This window comes from Varanus komodoensis, unplaced genomic scaffold (genome assembly GCF_004798865.1).
Source record: "Varanus komodoensis strain SLA01 unplaced genomic scaffold, ASM479886v1 scaffold85, whole genome shotgun sequence".
Classification (NCBI taxonomy): Eukaryota; Metazoa; Chordata; class Lepidosauria; order Squamata; family Varanidae; genus Varanus; species Varanus komodoensis.
This window is the reverse complement of record NW_025336543.1, coordinates 2,034,583-2,055,447: the sequence shown is the minus strand read 5'-3', so window position 1 is coordinate 2,055,447 and position 20,865 is coordinate 2,034,583. Positions and strand designations below refer to the sequence as shown.

General features: G+C 45.2%; 1 protein-coding gene across 2 annotated transcripts in view; it reads right to left on the bottom strand.

Annotated features, from left to right (window-relative positions):
- Positions 1-20,865, bottom strand: part of LOC123016538 (sodium- and chloride-dependent GABA transporter 2-like) — an 84,497-nt gene that overhangs the window by 8,599 nt on the left and 55,033 nt on the right. For both annotated transcript variants that reach the window (XM_044417049.1, XM_044417050.1), the window contains exons 7-11: positions 19,783-19,917; positions 7,224-7,327; positions 5,260-5,384; positions 3,669-3,781; positions 2,885-3,022 (exon numbers count right to left, since the gene is read on the bottom strand). In XM_044417049.1, coding sequence (XP_044272984.1) covers positions 2,885-3,022; positions 3,669-3,781; positions 5,260-5,384; positions 7,224-7,327; positions 19,783-19,917 — 615 coding nt within the window. The remainder of the gene's footprint in view (positions 1-2,884; positions 3,023-3,668; positions 3,782-5,259; positions 5,385-7,223; positions 7,328-19,782; positions 19,918-20,865) is intronic.

Sequence of the window (20,865 nt, the reverse complement as noted above, 5' to 3'; positions counted from 1 at the left end):
TTCTCCCTACAAATATTATATGTTAAAGAACTGAAGGTCTAAGTAGCCATGCAAACATATTGCACTATTTAACACTGGGTGTCCTAAACAACAGATTTGTGGGTAGGTGAGTGGAAGAGGATCCTAGATGAATAAGTAACTTTGGTAAAAGACCAGACTCAGGGTTTACTCTTTAAAATGCGGCATAACATGATGGGAAGGCCAGTACTATGAACTTGTCTTTAGAATGCAACCTTAGTAATGTTTTCCTTTCAGCCTCTTATTACCACGAATGAGAAACAAGATAAGTTATGGTCTGGGAATGCAGGAGTTCTATATTTAAGTCTCTGCGTGGAGAGAAATTGGGAATGTGAGGTATCCAGAGGCATGGTATCTCCAAACAGTATTTTATGCCTCTGTAGTAAGCTGGAAAAAGAGAGCGCCCTGCCACACAGATGCCACTGCGCTGTGTGATGTTTGTTCAGTGTCCTTTTACATTTCTTCCCCGAAGGGCACATTACTGATTGCAAAAGCCTACAAGAAATTTGTGTTGATAAGCAACACACTGCAATTCACACAATTTCACAACTTCAATTTTAGACTTCAATATCAAAGGAGTTGCCTATGAAAAGCACCATTGGACTCTGGTTATTTTAAGTATTTTTATACTATTCTGCAGCTAAAAAGGCTCTCAGTATAATCCATTCAACAAAGTGCATGCCCTCAGTCTTATAAGCTAAAAGGGCATGGCACACAAAGAAAAGGAACAGGGAGGGGAGAGGAAAAAAATAAGTCTTTCAACGAGGCTCATGTGGGCGACAATGAAATAAAAGGAACCTTTGTGAGAATAAAGATGCAACTCCTGCTTCAGTAAATAGGACAGAAGATCATTAGACCTACATCTTAGAGTATAAATTAGTAACCAAAGATTTTCCAAAATACTTTGGGCCCTTAATCATTTGTTATTATATTGCAATTATTATTTATTTCTACACTGCCCAATAGCCAATGCTCTCTGGGAAGTTTACAACAGTTTGGTTCACAGTTATAATTGTTCATTTTGATTGTTCTTTCTGGGTACTATGCAACTGCATCCAACATCAATGAACAATTTCGGCAAAATTTAGGCACTAAAACTGCAGGTTCTGGTACCCCTTTCAGAATGCTGCTGGCTATGGTGCACTTTTCTAAAACATTATCACTTCAGTCCCAACTTCAGTGGTGGAAAATATACCCTAACTAGGTAATGAAAAGTAATAAGAATGTTGGTAGGATGAATGTTTGAATATGAGAAAAGTCCTGCAATTAGCTATGAAAGGTAGGGCTGCAATTTTAATTAAGGAATCAACCCAGTTAATAAAGTGTTGAAGATCACTTAAAAGTAAAACTGTGATTAACCAGGAATGCCCCAAAGCCAACTTTTGCCCTTGTACCTCTGGGGGGCCTAACTATATATTACATTAGTTGCATGGCTTGTAGCTTTTCAGGGAACCTTTTTCAGAATAATCCAAGGTGTGGGGAGGGGTTTCCATCAGCACTGCAGCGCAGGGGAAGGAGATGTGTGCCCCTCCTTCCCTAGTTCTCATTAGACCCCACACATTTTTGGCTGCTGCACTCGGCTTGCATCAAGAAGCTCTTGCATCAGCCACGTGCCCTTCCTGAAGAGACTGCAGGGACCTCTGGGGTGGTCTTCCCTTTTTTGAGATGAGTGTCTCAAAGAAGCAGAGCATTCAACTCTTTTTAGTGGCACTGGTACCAAGGAAACCCCAAAGATCTCCACTCCTGACATAACAACCTCCCCATGGAAGGAAATGGGGGCATTCCCTGGTGCTCTTTGGACTGGAAGAAATATTCCAGGCAGGGGGTTCTGGCAGTTGCCTGAGGGTGTCCACTGCCAATACCAGACCTTCTTTGAAAAAAAGATTTACTACCTCTAACAATGCAAAGATAAAGAACTAGTTAAAGTCAAGCTTGTACTCTCAATTCACATGAACCAACAGGCACTGCCCAACAGGTCTGACCAGTGTTCTGCTTTATTTGAGCATTCTTCCCTAGAATATACCCAGAAGCCTCTGCAATGAACAGGGATTCCCTCCAGTACCCAAGCTGACAAGGAATGAATTTCTTCAAAGTACAGCATTTGAAAAAAACTGCTTTAAAGAAAGCTGCTGAGTGCATCTTTTCACAGTTGCAAAAATAATGATTCTAGATCGATAACTCAGTCTAGTCTCCAAGTGAGTCCCCACGCTCCTGATATATTATCAACCACCATGAAGGTAACGCAAAAACTCTGTTGGGTTTGCATTTTAATATAAGCTTACCAAATTTGTACTTTGTGAACCTATACATGAACAGGAAGTCATATTTGCCCTTTGTTGAATTCTGCAGTGCAAGTCACAAACACACACACATACACACAATAGGCGAAATGTGTAAGGAACAATATTCACTTGAAAAAAAATCAGTATTTTTAGAGATGTACATGCAAAAATGAATATATTTGGGGAAATGCATCCAAAAATGTGTACATTTAGAAAAATGGGCAGAAAAATAAATACTGTTAAAAAAACAAATTTGCAATCTGATAATGAAAACTGGATGGGGCAAAATTAACATAGGATAAATGAGACACTGATCAGGAATAAACTTGACAGATGTATCACCCCTAACCACTGCTATAAATCTGATCCTGTATTTCTTCCAGGCAACTCCAGTCACTTTCAGGCATTGACCAGGTCCAGCACTGCATGGATTCACCAACAAGGCTGCATCACGTGCCCTCAGACAGTCCTCTCATATAATTTGGAACTGTGGCAAAATTATTCCCCTATTAAAAAGACTTTAGTCAAATTTCATAAGAGTTAAAAGAGCAAAGAAAATGTGCAGCTTTTTCAGTATAGGCTACCTCTGTGATCATGACTAGTCCTACGAGATATGAGAGGATGGAGACCAGAAGGATTAACATTTCTCGGCGGTTCTTCTTCCGGAAAATCCCAGGATACATGTCAACTATGGCAGTCACCAGGCTCTCCACACAGACAAACTAGGAAGACAAGGATGGAAGCAAACGATCAGTTCTGGATGGCAACCCTTCCTTTCCCTTCAGTTCAATGAGATACCCACAAATGGCCCAGAATGGTCTGGGAAACTGTGGTTGGACAGTAGTAGCTGCTGTTTTAAATAAGGGTTGAGGCTCATGTTGTGTAAACTCATTCCACCTTTGCCTCTGGAAAAGGAAGGTTTAACAGGTATCATGTAGATAAAGTGACTGGAAAATGTGGCATAACAGAAAACACATTTAATATATATCATTGAAAGAATCCATCAAATTATTAAAGTCTTTTGGCACCTGCAAGACTAACCAAGTTTTCATGGACTGTGTCTGTTTCATCAGATGCATGACAAGTTAAGCTCAAATGCATTAAGCTCACACTCACACACAGAGAGAGAGAGAGAGAGATCTTTCAAGTAAGTAGTGCTAAGTAGCCAATGCTAGTCGAGTTAGTTTAACATGAGCCAGAACACTCCTCTCTCCCTGGCAGTAAAAATGCAGCAATAATATAGGAAGCAACTTACACTTGGCAGCCATTTCTTAACAACCAAAACCAGCTGCCAGCAACAGCCACACCCCCTGCTGCCAGATAAATGGCTAAATACCTGGCTGAAGCTGCCACTGAAGGCATCCTTACCTGGCTGTCCAAGCCCAGCAGCACGACCATGACAAAGAAGAAGCAGGCCCATAATGGAGAGAAAGGCAGCATGACAACAGCTCGGGGATATGCGATGAATGCCAGGCCAGGTCCTGTCAAGAGAAAGTTGCTCACCCAGGATGCATTTGAATCTGAACCCTCGTACAGAGGCATTCTTAACTCGACACACGCTGGCAGCAATGCCAGCAAGACAGGCCTAGATGTTCCTGAAGTGGCAAATGCACACAGGAAGTGTGCTGCTCCAAACTGAAGTGGAACGCTCACCTTTGCTCTGTAAACTGAAGCATGCATGCATGCATAGGGTCCCTAAGTGTCTTCCTTGTAGGCAGTGAACAGACCTAAACCCACTTTGCTTCAAAAGGTTACTAGATCAAGTCTATTCCCTGTGACATGACTAAATATTCCTAGGCACACTCACCTACCTTCACATAGTGGAATGTAAAAAAAATAATAATGAAGTAGACTAGATCCTCTTTCCTTGGTATGCTGTTTTGATTTGTGCAGGGTTTCTTGCTTTCTGTTTTGTAGGCATCTAGTTTTCAAGGGGTTTGAGGGAGCACTGTTTCTTATGAGCATGAACTACAATTGGCAGGAGTAAATTCAGAGTTATTCATTCATCCATCCATTCATTCACCCACATACTCCATTGATTAGTTGTTCGCTTACAAAAAATATTACGTCAATTTAAAATCATGCATACCAAGCAACAACTCAGTTTTATAAAGCTAAGAATGTGTGAGAAGTGAACATTTATTTGCATGATGGAGGGATCCTAGAAGAAAGGTGTGGGAGACTTGCTACTGAAAATGATTCATGTCTGAGGAAACAGGCTTGCGATGCAAGCCAGACATTCCTTGCCAGAAAGGTACACCGAAGGCTGCTTCACACTGTCCACGACACCAAATACATAGCAATAGACTCTTTAGCTGTTAAACATAGCAGAGGAGGATGTCACAAACAAATCTTGGCTCCCTGACAAATGTACCTTCATAACGCAGGTATTTTCAGGCATGTGTTGGCCACATCCACATGTTTAGATAGAAACATTACATGTTTAGATAGAAACATAGAAACAGAGCAAAACAGAGCAAGACAGAAGGGGCCTCCCGGGCCATCTAGTCTGATCCCCGGCTCTAGCTGGCTTCGCTCATGGCATGCCTACCATGTGCAAGTGGAAATTCTAATATGCCTAAACACTGTAACATGTGGACTTAAGAACTTAAATGTGGAAACATTTGCAGAGGTTAGGGATGAACTTAAGGATGCAAAAATGGATAAAGGCAAGAAACTGAAATTATCAGATTTGTCCATCCCTAGTGGTGGGCGCCATTATGAAGAGCAAAGAAAGCTGCAGGTGTTGTTGCAGTGGAAGGAGGAAGAGGAATGCCTTGACTGCTGGCTGGAGATGCTTGCCCTTCCTGTCATGGACCATGTGTTGCCTATGGAAGGATGGGCAGCCTATCAAGGCAGGTTGAGTAAAGGGCATCCCTACAGCCACGGAGCAGTACCGTCATCCCTATCTGAACCCTCCATAGCAAGTTACATCCCCAGCCACTCAACAACCACTCACCTGACTCAGCTACCTCAGAAATAGGCACTCCTTGTTCTTGGGACATGAAGCCCAGGATGGAAAAGATGGCAAAACCAGCCACGAAACTTGTGCCACTGTTCAGAAAACATAGAGCGATGCAATCCCTGTGAAGGAGAGTTGACCATCAGTGCAGAAGGGCAGCAGCCAGTCAGAAAGGAGTATTAGAATAACCCTCTGCTATAAGGAGAGGCAGCCAATCAAATATTGAGCATTTGTAGCCAATAAAACTGAAGTATCTGTATAAAGATGCACACATAATAGGACAATCACTAGATCAATTGCATGTATGTTAAATCGTCCATGACATTTGTATCTATTTTGGTGTGAATGTAACAGGAATCCTCTTCTCTCTTATATGAAGCAAGTATTCTGGACAGCAGACACCAACCTGGACACAGTATTCTGTCCTGCATATGACAGACAACAAATTCCTCTCTTAAAGGGGTGTCTGTCACCATGTTTTCGTAGGTTTTAACCTACAGTGAAAGCAAATAGAATTTTAAAAACTCTTACCCAAGTAATCAGAGATGCCTTTTCAATCAAAAGATCACATATATGTTTTAATAAATAAATAAAATAAAATATAATCTGGTTGAATATTACAGCCCTAATTTATATCAGTAATCGTTCCATGTGTCAATATAATATCTCATTATTTAGCAACACCTATTCCAATAGTGAGGGTTCAGCTGTTTACTCAGAAGTAAGTCTCATTAAGTCCATTAAGCTGAAGCATCCTCCTCACAGCTTCTGCCCCATTTAATTCTACCAAGTGAATACAGCAAAGAGATTGCTGATGCATACCCTCTTAATTTAAATTTATTCACTCAGTTCCTCTTTCCCTCTGGGAAAGCTTTAATTACTGAATTCCTCCCAATGTTTTTTATTTTCATCTGTAGTCATTAAAGCCCCATCCCACCCACATTCAGGGAACAGGTTGAGTAAAACATCAGTAATTCTGTCGCCACATGGAACAAGAAGCCATACGAGAGCCAGACACCGCAAGGATAAAGAGCTAAGTTAAAGCAACATTGGCCTTGAAAAGTCCCAACTTTGCCAGCTGTGACTGTCTCTTTAAATTTAAAAATTGCCACAAATTAGGTCTAAAAATATTAGACAGGAATACACACAGAAAACACAGAAATGTAACAGCTTGACAAACACATCTTCTCGGTTCTCTGTAAGAGTAAATGAACTGGAAAAAAGCTGCATCTCTGTTAATGATAGCAACCAATATGAGAATGCAGATCGTACAATGCATTATAGTGGGGACAGACAGCTTCAAATGAGGAGGCTACTTTTGGTGGCAGACACATGTCCTTTCAACATGTAGTTTGTCCTTTCATTTCAGAAAGAGAAAATAAATAAGAAACTCATTTTATTTATTTATTTCCTACACTGACGAACATCTGAGGGTTTCTGTGCAGTTTACATGTAAAAATACAATCTAAAATGCAAAAAAGTATTAAAAATCATTAAAAGGTTACCTTACAAAAATTTAAGGCCAGATTTAAAACACATATAAAAAGTTACAATCACTTATACACATTAAATCATTAAGAGTTGTTTAAGAAGCTAACAAAACCCCAGTAAACAAATCAATTGTCCACAATGAAGAATCGTCTTTCACCTGGCACTGAAAGGATATAAAGGTTGGTGCCAGACAGGCCTCAGTGGAAAGCTTGTTCCACAACTGTGGGGCCACCACTGAAAAGGCCCTTCTACTTGTTGCCACCAACTGAGCCTCCCTTGAAGGTGGCAGTCACAAGCAAGACCCAGATCTTGATTGTAGTGTCCAGGTAGGATTGCAGTTGTGAAGTGATAGGAATAAGAAAGAACACTATTATGTGAAAACACAGCAGAAATTCTTCAATGCATATAAGTTGTTTCTGCTACACAGAAATGATACCGGAAGAAGCAAATTAGCATCATACTTCAGTTACCTGTAGCAATTGTTGTGATACTTGTTGTAGCTGCCCAAAGCCGTCAGGCATCCCAGACAAATGGCATAAGAGAAGAAGATTTGAGTGCCTGCATCCATCCATACCTGCAAGCAAAAGAGAAACACAGGAAGAATACATTGATAGGGGCGTTTCCAGCAGCTTGCTTTCTCTGGGGAAGCTCATCACACCTTATAGAAGGAACTGTCACATTCCATATGAAAGGCAGCATATAGGACTTAGGAAGCCCACTCAGAGCAAACACCAGTCAGTAGATTCAAGCAACATGGAAGAGAGCCTTCCTTCTCTATCCTACTTGTCCACTTAACAGTAAGATTAACTAGAACAGAAGCTCTGTAGTTGCCAGGAAGGCTTCTTTTTAATGTTTAATTGATTTTATTCAAATGAATAATGCATACACACAAATATTTCATCAGTGTGACATCAATTATAAATAATAAACCAATTAAAAGAAAATAAACCTTAGCTAGTCAATAGGCACCAAGTTATATTTACCTATCAACTTAAACTATTTATTTCAACAGCAATTGCATATGACAAGATCAGTTTTTCTTTTCAAAACTCTTTTCAGCACCCAGAAAATTCTGTATGAAGAGGAGATATTATGCTGATTATTCATCCTGTTCATATAAACAATAACATCATGCCAGATTGTATAATTCATTTTGATTCAAAGAAGGAGAGGAGAACTTTAATCCTGTCTCTGTATAAGTGCCCTAGTCTTCCATTTGCCTTAGCAGGCTGGTATACCTACTTGTAAATAACTCCTGTGCTTCTCTTTAGAAATCCCCAAAAAGGAACACAAGGCAAAGAGAGCCCAACAACAACAAAAAATAGCTGGAACAAATATTCACAAATCAAGTTCAGTGAATGTTTTGATTTCCCTCTCTGAATCAGAAATTTCAGGGGGGACATTTTAAAAGTTCCTTAAGAAGAAAGTCCTTTTACCTGAGATTTCTCACCAAATGCAGTTGCCAAAATTCTTTGGAGAACCATGACTCAAAACCAAGGGGTGTTCAGCAAAAATAAACTATCTATCTATCTATCTATCTATCTATCTATCTATCTATCTATTTAGGGGACTTCTATGCCGCCCCATTCACCGAAGCCTCGGGGCGGCTCACAAACCATAAATAAATAGAATTCAATAAAACAATATAAATTAACAATATAAATTAAGTCGCCCTGGCCAAATCAGTGTGACTAATCACACTAATCAGACCTCACCTGGAATACTGTGTTCAACTCTAGGCAACCAGGTTTTAAAAAGATGCAGAAAAAAAGCAGGTTGCTTACCTGTAACTGATGTTCTTCAAGTGGCCATCTATGCATCACACATATGGGTGCTGCGCCTGCGCAGTGCCTAGGCCAGAAGATTAGAAAGCTAACGGTTTTTGGCAGGAAACTCCGCTCCCCTCCCCCTCAGTGGTATAAATAGAGCGGAGTGTCCGCCATTTTACTCAGTCTTGAAGACCGAACATTCGCCCTCTAGAGGTTGAGAATAAAATCAACGAGAAGCATCATTATATCCCAACGGTACCGATGAAAATTAGAGTACGGTACCGAGAGAAAAAAACATCCACTCACCGACACCAAGTGGGGCCGGCGGGTGGGTTGTGTGAATGCACAGATGGCCACTCGAAGAACATCAGTTACAGGTAAGCAACCTGTTTTTCTTCGTCGTGGCCTCTGTGCATCACACATATGGGTGATTCGCACGCTTACCAAACTTGGAGGAGGGAGGTGTCGTCAGCGAAGAACGGATGAAAGAACAGCTCTGCCGAAAGAGCAGTCTTGCCTGGCACGTACATCAAGCCGATAATGCTTGGCAAAGGTACATGGACCAGCCCACGTCGCAGCTCTGCAGATATCCTGTAGCAGAACCCCTGCGGCAAACGTGGACGAAGTCGCTACTGCTCGTGTGGAGTGACCTCTTGGAAAGACAGATAAGTCTATTTTTGATAGCTGGTAAGCCAGGACAATAGTCTGGACGATCCAATTAGAAAGTCTTTGAGATGTGATCGGCGATCCCTTGTCATGCTCGGAGTACTTAACAAAAAGGTCTATTAAGATTCAGTGCAGGATCTGTAAAAGGCCAAGCAACGACGAACATCAAGCGTGTGTAGAGCACGTTCTATCGGATTCGAAGGCAATGGAAAGAATGCCGGCAAAACAATGTCTTGACTCAGGTGGAATGGCGTAGCCACTTTAGGGAGAAAGGAAAAATCCATCCGAAGAACGACTTTTTCCTTATGGAAATTCAGAAATGGCGGGTCTATGCGAAGAGCACAAATTTCACTAGCTCTCCGAGCTGATGTTACTGCTACGAGGAAGGCCGTTTTCCACGACATGAGGCATGGGTCCACCGTTGCCAAAGGCTCAAACGGTGGTTTGGTAAGCGCTTGGAGCACTACAGAAAGGCTCCACGTTGGCATAGCAGGGCGGATAGACGGATGTAAGTTCTGTAGTCCCCTAATAAAGCGTTGAACCAGCGGTTGAGAGAAAACTGATAAACCGTGGACAGTGCCACGATAATGGGATATGGTGGCTGCATAAACTTTGATGGATGATGGTTTGAGTCCTGCGTGATGCAGTTGCAAGAGAAATTGCAGAATATTGTCAACTGAAGCCGTCCTAGGAAGAAAAGAATGGCACTCTGCAAAAGAGGAGAATCTTTTCCATTTAGCCGCATAGGAACGACGAGTGGACGGTCTCAATGCAGATTCGAGAATCGCCTGAATTTCTTGGTCAGTAGGCGTAGGTACCACAGCGATTGCTGTTGAATCCAAGGTAGGAGCCATATGTACAGTCTGCTGAATAGGGTCCTCTGTAGAGTGAGGTGTCATTGGTATCAACTCAATGAAATGATTCAGTTGATCCGCCATGCTGTCAACTTCAGGGAGGTTATATCCGGATGCTGGTTCACTCCGTCTTGTTGTGTTAACACATGCGGAAGAGTTGGTAGGCAAAGAAACGTTCTTCTGGATAGTAGCAAAAGAGTGGCAAACCATGGTAGTCTCGGCCACCATGGAGTTACTAATATCCCTGTGGCATTGTCTTGGGCTATTTTCACCACCACTTTAGTTAGAAGTGGGATCGGAGGAAACGCATAAAAAGTCATGTTGTTCCAAGGGATCATAAGAGCATCCCCCATCGATCCCGATCCGATGCCCACTCTGGAGCAGTACAGGGCGCACACTCTGTTGTCCCGGGTGGCGAACAGGTCCATGTCTGGGTAACCCCACAAACGGAAGAGTTTCTCGCAAATTTGTCTGTCCAACTCCCATTCGTGGGTTGTTGACATCTGTCTGCTTAACATATCTGCTTCGATGTTGTCCGTTCCTGCCAGGTGAACCGCCAGGAGCATTATGTTCCTCGGTATGCACCAATCCCAAATGTCCATCAATAGGTGTGCTAAGGCTGGAGATTTTGTGCCGCCCTGCTTGTTGATATAGAAAACAGCAGGTACGTTGTCTGATGCAATCGGGACAACTTGACGGCATAGCACAGTCTCGAAGGCCTTGAGGGCGTTCAAAATTGCTAGAAGTTCGAGGAAATTGATGTGCTTCCTTACTTCTCGTCGGTTCCAAGTACCTTGAACCCGAAATCCCAAACAAGTTGCACCCCATCCGAGGAGGGATGCGTCGGTGTACAGGGTTGTTGTTGGCTGAGGTGGTCGAAACGGGGCGCCGATAGCAGGTTGCCTGGGATGGTCCACCAAGTTAGAGTACGAAAGACCGCAAACAGAATCTGGATCAGCTTGGTGGCAGGATCCTGTTGCGGGTGAAATGCGGCGTTGAAAAACAGTTTTATGGGCCGCATACGCAGCCTGGCATACGGGACAATGGCAACTGCAGCAGCCATGTGCCCAAGTAGTCTCTGAACGGATAAGGCTGGGACTGTTCCATGCAGCTGGATCCGATGAATGTGGTTGCATAAGGCATCTTGACGTTCCGGTGGAAGAAAGGCTCTTTCCCGTGTCGAGTTGAGTCATGCCCCGATGAAGCTGATGACCTGCGTGGGAATAAGGGACGATTTCTCACGGTTAATGCACAGACCAAGAGCATCGAGTAGAGCGTAGGTCATTTGTATAGCAGACAGAAGACCTTGTTCGGATTGTGAAACGATTAGCCAATTGTCTAAATGTGGGTATATTTGCACTCCCCGTGTTCTTAAGTGTGCGCATACAGGTGCCATACACTTCGTAAAAACTCGAGGGGCGGTAGCCAGGCCAAAAGGTAGAACATTGAACTCGAACAGATCGGACCCGACAGTAAAACGTAGGAAGCGTCTGTGTGAAGGATGGATAGAAATATGAAAATAGGCATCCTTCAAGTCCAGTGAGGCGAACCAATTCTCCCTCTTCAATAACGGAAAGATATTCTGTAAAGTGGTCATCTGCAACTTCCTTGGTTTGATGTACTTATTAAGAGTTTGTAAGTCCAGAATCGGACAAAGACCACCGTCTCTTTTCGGGACCGTAAAATATCTGGAGTAGAATCCATGCAATCCTTCTGAGCAGGATAACTGTCGAATCGCTCCCTTGATAAGCAACTGGGAGACCTCTTCGCATAGCACCAATGAAGAAGGTGTAAAACAGATTGGGCTCAGCGGAGGGACAACATCGAATCCTATCCTATATCCGAACTGAATGATAGATAACACCCACCTATCAGATGTAATGGACTCCCAAATGGGGAGTCGGCCCTGGAGCCGGTCCCCACAAGGGAGAAGGGAAGGTGGTGTTGGAAGAGAGAGGATGGCTGGCCCGGACCGTCAACGTGGGCGTTTATTGGCATCAAAGCGTCGATGGCCTTGGGAGAAGCACTGTTGCGGTTGTTGCCTCCGACGTTGCCGTTGCTGATATTGCTGGTGAGGGTAATATTGTTGGTTCCGATAGGAAGACCGAGGCCACTGCCACTTATGCTTTTGTGGAGGGAGCTCCATGCGGCGCGCAGTCAGGCGCAATTTGTGTATTGCCTTTAACTTGCGGTCGGTCTTCTGATGGAACAGACCGGTACCATCAAATGGCATTTCCTCGATTCTGCATTTCATCTCGTCCAGGAAATTACAGTTGCGCAGCCACGCATGTCGGCATAACGAGATGGCATTGAAGAGGGCCCTTGAATCGGTGTCTACATGGTGTCGTGCAGTAGACAACTGTTGCACTGCCACCTGCATCGCTTCTTTAATGAAGACCCTGGCGAGGTCGGCTTGGTGGTCTGGAAGGGAGGAAACAACGTTATCCAGCTTTTGCATGATAAAGTACAGGTAACGCGCCAGTGTTGCTTCATAATTCGATATGCGTACACCAAGCCCAGAGGCCGCATAGACCCGGCACGCAAGCATATCAATTTTCCTCCCTTCCTTGTCACGAGGAGCAGTATGTCCCCTGGGCTCCCTGCCCTGGGAGGATTCAACCACAAGAGAGTTTGGTTTTGGGTGACAGAGCAAAAAGGGAATATCATCGTCACAAACTCTATACATGGCCTCATACAGGCGGGAGGTAGCTTGTGGTTGGGCTGGTTGATCCCAGGGCTGGACCATAGCCTGGCGAAGTGTAGTTATTAGCGGCAGGGCTATGGATGCGGACTGCTCTTCCCGAACGACGTCGTAAAACCGATCTGTGGAAGGACCTGGCTGCTGATGAGCTTCGATCTCAAGAGACCGAACGAGGCAGGACATGAGTTCCGTAAAGGAGACATGCGGTTCGTCGGGTGAAGCAGGCCCTTGGTATGTAACAGCCACATCAGGGGATGTCGAGTCGACCTCCGACTCATCAGAGTCTTCATCGTAGTGACGGCGGTCACTTGAGGAGGAGGTTTCAGGAGAGGTTGGACGCCCTCTCTCCACAGGCCTCGAGGTGGATGGTACGTCCCTCAGGACCAATGGTGATCTACGACCCCGAGGAAAGTAAGGATATGGCTGATAACCACCCCAGCCGGGGGGAGCACCATATCCAGGCATCAACCAATCCTCATCCCGATGTTCGGATGAATGGCTCCGGCACCTGGGAGGCAAGAGCGAACTGAGGCTCAGTTGTGGGCATAGGCGTTGGAGAACGTTCCCTCGGCGGGGAGTCTCTAATCTCGCCATCAGAGATGGACTCCTGAAGCGGCTCCTCCTGTTGTTGAGGCGGCATGCTCTCAGGCCGAGTGATTGGCCTGGGGGATCCTGGCGGAGTCACCTGCATAGCGGATTGCAGGGCCGGTCCCGAGGGAGTCGGTACCATGGCAGCTGTCGGTACCGAGAAGCCTGATGAGCCTGAGCCCTGGTGTTTTGGGCAGTCAGGTTTCTTGCTCTTGCGAGCGGGCTTGTCCACCTTTTCCTTCCTCAGCTTCTTATGGGTGGAAGGTTTATCCAAGCCAGTGTGCTTGCGCTTCTCCCGTTTCTTAGCTGGGGAAGAAGGCAGCAACTGAGTCTCCATGGAAGCGGCACCTTCGTCCGAAGGATGCTGCAGAGGATCGGCGGAAGTCGAAGTGAGGCGCTTCACAGGAGTGCTCGCAGTGGAGGAGGAGCGCTGAGGAGGCGCGGCCAAAGAGGAACCAAGCCGTAGGAGCAGTTGGTCAGACTGCATTAATGCCTGGTCCCATAGGAGTTTTCTAAGACGATTCTCCCTGTTCTTCCTCGCTTGCTTGGTAAACGCCAAGCAATGGCCGCATTTGTCAGTTCTATGCCCCTCGCCAAGGCAGAGGAGGCATAGATCATGTGGATCAGCAGGCGACATTTTGGATCCACATTTGATGCATTTGCAGAATGCCGCTTGCTGCGCCATCGTGGAAAGGGAAGAAAGAGAAGACAGTGTAGAGGGTAAGATTTTACACACACACACACACACACACACACACACACACACACACACACACTAGAAATGAAGGGATTTAAGAAGAACCGGGAAGAGCAACAAACTTGGAGCAACAGAAGAAAAGTTTAGGAGATAAATGCAAAAACAGACAAGGAGCACAAAGATCTAAACGAGGGGCGGACAGGCACAAGGCACAGTGAATGGCGGTCGCAAAGACTGAGTAAAATGGTGGACACTCCGCTCTATTTATACCACTGAGGGGGAGGGGAGCAGAGTTTCCTGCCAAAAACCGTTAGCTTTCTAATCTTCCAGCCTAGGCACCGCGCAGGCGCAGCACCCATATGTGTGATGCACAGAGGCCACGACGAAGAACTAGAAAGGGTTCAGAGGATGACAACAAACATGATTCATGGTCTGGAAGCTAAGCCCTATGATGTGAGGCTGAGAGAGCTGGGCATGTTTAGCCTCGAGAAGATAAGACTATGAGAGGATGTGAAAGCACCCTTCAAGTACCTCAAAGGCAGTCACAAAGAAGAAGGAAAAGACCTCTTCTCACTCATCCCTTAGTGTACGACATGGAATGATGAACTTCAACACAAGATTCAGGATAGACACCAGGAATAACTTCCTAAGTGTCAGAGCAATACAATAGTGGAACCAGATGCCTAGAGAGGTGGTGGGCTCTCCCACACTAGAGACATTCAAGACAAAACTGGATGGTCGTCTAAGTGCAATGGTTTAACTTGGCATCCTGTACCAGCAGGGGCTTAGACACGATGACCTTCTTGGCCCCTTTTAACCCTACTATTCTAAGAATCTCCTCATGGTTGAATCTGGGAAGTGTCTCTTCCAGTGCTCCACTGGAAAGACATATGTGTGAGAGTGGTAATCTGTCAGGGACAAGGTGTAATGGAGGGGACCCTCAGGAATCCCTGAAGCCATGGTCACTGTCCCTCCCCCACCACCTCTCAAGAGACAACTTTGCTGGCCCATGTCTGGCAGCTGCCACTGTGTCAGAGTACTGAATTTAATGGATTAAAGAACAGGGGTGTTTCTTTGCCAGTTTCGAACAATTCCTGGGAACTACCTCTCTAGAGAGGCCTGCTGGGCTTTCATACATATTTTCTATGATGCTTTCCTTCATGGTCAGCCTCTGCTCCTCAGCAACACGTGGTTAGCTTGGCTGCTCCAAAAACAACCTCCCATCCCCGTTGCATTTACACAACACATTTGGAACACTTTTATTCCTCTTTAGACAGTCATTACTTCCCCATGGAATCTTGGGGATTGTAGTTTGTCAAGGGTGCTGAGTTTCATCACTGCACCTATTCCTCACACAGAGAGGTACAGTTTTCAGCATTCCTGGGGAAAAGAGATGGACTGATAAACGATTTTGGGAATTGTAGCTCTCTGTGAGGCAAATGGGTGTTTTCTAGCAACTCTTAGCCCCAGAATTATTTTGGAGAAATAATGTCTAAAGTGGAATAAAAGTATAGTAACTGAAGTATGTTCACTGGAATCAATGGGGAAAATTAGCCATGACTTCTGATAGCCTCAAGTTCCTCTTACTTCAGTTAAGCTACTTTACACATGATTCAGCATGGATCCAAGTGAGAGCACAATAAAAGATTATTGGATATTTTGAGAAACTGGAATCCCTAAACCATGGATTCTGTCTGGACTCAGATCTCCCACACATATGCACATACAAAGTCAGTGGTTGCAAAAGTCACAGAAAATTAAAAGAAACCAGTGACTGTCAATTCAGACTGCTGCTCTTGAGAGAATATAACTACCTATGTATCTGTAAGTGTGGGTAATTGGAGTCTGAGTTTCCTTTTTCCTCTTCCCTCCCTTTCCCTTTCCCCTTGCATGTTATGTTTTTAAAGAGTAAGCCTGTGGGCAGGAACTGCCTTATTAATTCCACATAAGCCACCCTGAGAGCTTTTTTTCTGGAGAGCAGCATATGAATGTAATTTTAAAAACCCATTCATTCTTAATAAATAAGATAATAAGAAATAACTTCTAGAAGCTGTCATTGTTTCACCTCAAAAAGAGATACCCTCATCTTGTATTCATTACTCAATAGAAATTCAAACAAAGTGACAATGCTGATTTTTGTTGCATAATCTTAGAAATAGGTGTGGCTTTGTGGTATGGCGCTATCGTAAGGGGACCCCCCACTTCTAAATTTGCCACTACACTGCTCACTGGAGCTGCATAATCCTCCTTTTTCTTTCTTTTCCTGCAACAGCTCCCCTCACCAGACACAACAAATCCACATTTGAGAATCTTGACCAGGGAGAAAGCAGGTGGAAGTGCACATTGTACAAGAGAAGCACCACTGGTGATGGAAAGGGTTCAGCCCACACACAGCGAGAGCAATTCTGCCCTGCCGATTTCCCCAGCTCCGCACTTTTGCAGCAGAGAAAAGGCTGGGATTCCCATACCTATTAAAAGAGCTGCTTCTTGCACAGGCATTCAGTCATTGGAAGGGCAGGCCAGATAAAAGCTATGCCAGCCATTCCCAATCTGGTGCCCTCGAAATACATGGAATTACAACTCCCACCATCCACAGCCAGTATGGTGGGAGTTGTCCCTTCTTCACTTATTTCAGCAAAAATTCACCAGATTCAAGGCTGGCCTAAGCAGAGTTAAAAGGGTTACAAAAGGTTTCATTGACCTATATTTTTCCCTGAAGGCAGGCTCCCCTTTAATCTCCTTTGGAGCCACCTTCTCCATGTGAAGTGCTAGTACGGAAGCTCAGCCTGAGCAAGGATTTGAAAAGATTAAAAGCAGTAGTTTGGCAGGGGAAGCTTCAGCGAGGCAGACTAGAGTGAGTGTGTGACCAAAGAGCAGAGGAGTATAGCATGGGGGAAAGTGCAGCAGCTCTGGAGGCCAAACTACAGTCAGTACCTCAGAGCAGATTGCCCAGATCTGTTTAACTCTGTGCTGTGACCCCATGACCACTCTGTGCATTGAGAACAGTTGCTTATTCATGGTTATGAAAAGCATATAGGAGGCTACAAGCAACACTGTTAAAGTTAGCAGTGAAAATGTCACCAGACCGCCACAAAATGGATCTATGCATACTATGTACAAAGTTCACTGTATGTCACAATTGCAGCAACAAGTTCAGACTCCTCAGTGCACCCAACTGACTTCCATGAGTTGCAGACCAGAAAACGGGATACAGTTCCCATGAATTTATCACTGATTTATCACCCTCCTGTCCTTCTTTCAAAGAGCTCAGGGTGGCATATACAGTTCCTTTCCTCACTGAATCTGCACAAGAGCCCTGTAAGGTAGATCAAGCTAAGAGATGGTGACTTGCCCAAAGACTGACCAAGAGGGGATTTGAACCTACATGTCTTCAGCCCTAAATGGGTATTCTAGCCATGCACCCCCCCCCTCCCCGGGGCCAGCTATCATTAGCAACTATGAACACCTTTTGACCAGCCACAGAGATCACAATTGCTGGTATTGATGCTGCTGTTGCAGATGTTTTCACTGGCAGAACTGCAACTTGTTTTTACTTTAGACTGTAAGATGCTGTAAGTATATTTGATAGGATCAGAACATATTTAAATGAAGATCAAGAGAATAACAATAAGTAGAGATCAGGTACACACTGAAGGGTGAAGGCTAGCTATGTATTCACAATCACTACTCTGGTGTCCACGAGGCTTACACTTAGTCATCACAGGCATGCTGCCTGCAGCAGACCTCCCCACATGGTGCCCTCCAGATGTTTCAGACTGCAGCTGCAGCATTCCTGACCATCAGCCAGGCTGGCAAGGACTGATGTGGATTACAGTCCAAAACATCTGGGCCTTATCAGGTTGAGGAAGGCCACCCTGTGGAAGTGCTCTGAGTCATTTCTAATGCACACCAAGGGAGAGATTCCAGAACTCCGTCCTCACTGGGAAGTTACACCCTTTGGCCAGAAAAGAATTTCCCTCCTCCAAACTCAGAGATGTCAGGAGACAAGTCAGTCCAAGATCTGTTTTGAACAGCAAATGGTCCCATGCCCATGGCTAAGATGCACAGTAGCTAGTAGTGCTGGACAGAGCAATCCAGTCTTTTTGATGTTTAATTATAGTTTCAACATCAGTAAGATTCCTTTGGATTCCCAGCTCTGAGGCTGGAAAAGTGCTCCACCTTGGTGCTGGGAGGTCTCAGCTTGCTCAGGAAGGGATACTGTTGTGTGGCGGGGTGGGTGGTACACCAAGTGAAGCCCTGCTCTGTCCCAGGAATCCACCCTCAAATACACACACTTGCATCCTGCCGCTTGTGCGAGAGGAACCTGGACAGGGGTGGGCACTGGCTTGCAAACAGTGCCCCTCCTCCCTGTCCCCAGGTCTTGCCTGCTACTGGACAGAGAACCCTGGCAGGCAGAGCTGGGAGAGGCTGACTCCAAGGGAACCATCTGGGGATGGGAATCTGATGGATTCCATGGGCTCAGATCCCCAAACTCACGGCGGCTCTCAAGCGACCTCGAGCCTGCATTCCTGGTGAGTGCCACCAGCATTCCCAGGACACCCACCAGGCATCAAGCCCCATGTGCTGTCCATTGGCTGCACCAGGCTGAGAAGCAGGTTGGTTGCTGGGATGGCTGGTAGCAGCACCCCTCTTCTGTGCCCAACTCTGCCATAGGCAGGGAAGAAGGTTGGTCACCAGGAATGGTGCCTGGCATGGCTGCTAGTGGTGCTCCTCTTCCCCATCCTGTGGCCACTCTTTGGGCAGCTGCACCTGATTAGGTGGGCAACAGGGGCTCTGTGAGCTTTCATGGATTTCCTCTCGGGCTGGACTGGGCTGAGCACAGGAGGAAGTCCATGGATGCTAGAAGGATGAATTCTGAAAGCTTCTCACTCCCCACTTAAATATCGTATCTTTTCTCTCTTTCTCATTCTCTTTCTCTCGGATATATTCTTATATATCAGTGGAAAAAGCAAAACAAAAGAAAAATATTGTTTACCAGGAAAGAGGAATATTCAGAACATACGAGTGTGGTGTCATGTTTTAAATGCAAATCCAGTGCCACCATGATGTTATGGGATAAAACAGAGTTGCTTCTGATGCCCTCATGCCAAGCACAGCTCCTTAGAAACAAGCACCATTTTGGTGTAACATTCTCAGGAACAACCTATAAAATGAGCATCTATAGCCAGGCATATGCCTGGCTGACCGCCCTCAAACCATGTGACAAAAATAAATCAGATGAAAGGTTGCTTCAGCAAGCACTGTCAACCCGAGTGTCCCCCAGTGGGCCAGTGCCAGCCTAGGTGCTGACAGGAGGCCTATCTGCCACAGCTCTCATCACTTACTGTCTTTGGGGTGATCGTCCGGGGAAGGAGGCTTTACAATGGGCCCTGCACTTCAGCCCAAGGAAACCTTCACCACACTGCTATTCCTAGTCAAGTTTCCACACCAAAGATCACTACCTGCACTAACAACTCACTCGCTTGCTTGCTTGCTTGCTTGCTTGCTTCCTCTTTGTTGAAATTTTTGCTCTGCCTGCTCTGTGCTGCATTTGTTTACACTGCACAAAAGTCTCCACTGCCCTGATTTAAAGGCTAAGAGGAGGAGGAAATGGAAGGCAAATCATCAGGCTGCAAAGAAGGGTTAAAAGGTGACCAAAGAAGAGAATAAAAGGAAACAGGATAGTGAGGAGAAAGGCACACCATGTTGATAGACACACATAAACAAGCCTCTTCTTTTCAGGGTTTAACTTACCTGGGGATCGCTGAGTCGAGTGAGGTCTGGGTAAAGGTAGAAAAGGATCCCTTTCGATGCCCCAGGCAAGGAGACTCCCCGGATCAGTAGAACTACCAGCATGAGGTATGGAAACGTGGCAGTAAAATACACCACCTAGCAAAACAGCAAGATACAGTAAGCCTGAGCAATCACTGTGACATGCAGCCAGGTTGGCCTGAGCCAGAAGCAGAGCTTTGGGGAAACCAGTGGTGGGCCCAGGCCAGGCTTGGAACCTTGGGCTTGGAGGATATGGGACGATGCAACCAAGCAGGAAAGCAGCTCCATTGCAGAGCTCATGGGTGGGGGCTTTGTCCCTGTCCCTGATAAATCCTCACCCCACAGCGTCAGATGGCAAGAGTCACTTCAGCCACTTTTGCCAAACTATTTTATGCCATTGAGCTCAGTGCTCCACTGCATGGAGAAGTGACAGCTAACGATATAACCAAAAGCGAGAGGAGGTCCCCAATTAATATCCTGGATAAAAAGACTCTTGCTTATTCTACGTGCCTCACAGCCACAGGAAGACTGTTCTGCAGTGTGCTTTCTACGTGTATCGATAATCATGTTGAAGAACAAAACACATGCCGCGATGTAGCACGATCACTAAGTAAAATGGGCAATTGCAGCAACAAGTGACTGCAGCGTTTCTCATTAATTAATAAATCGGATTCCCTGCTAAATCTTTTGCTATTTATCTGTTTATTATATTTATATCCTGCTTTTTTCTTTTAAATAACGCATAGTGGCTTACATCATTCTCCTCCTGTTGGGAACAACCATCCCATCCAAAATCCTGTGCAGTAGCTGTGGCAAGGAAGAGCGGCTTTTCCTTCTTTTCTACCCTGCTGTCCTGTACATTTCTCTTCTCCATTCCATTAACTCTGATTACACCAAACTCACTGGTACATTTCACTGCCCTTGTATTGGGCCTATCAGGGGAACAAACAGCCATAGGACTCTGCAGAGCTGTGGCTTCTCTCCCCACCAGCACAGACGTGGCCCTGCCAGTAGAGTTTGCTGCAGGGGTGGTGAGGGGACAACCAGTGCTGGGGGTGAGAAAGA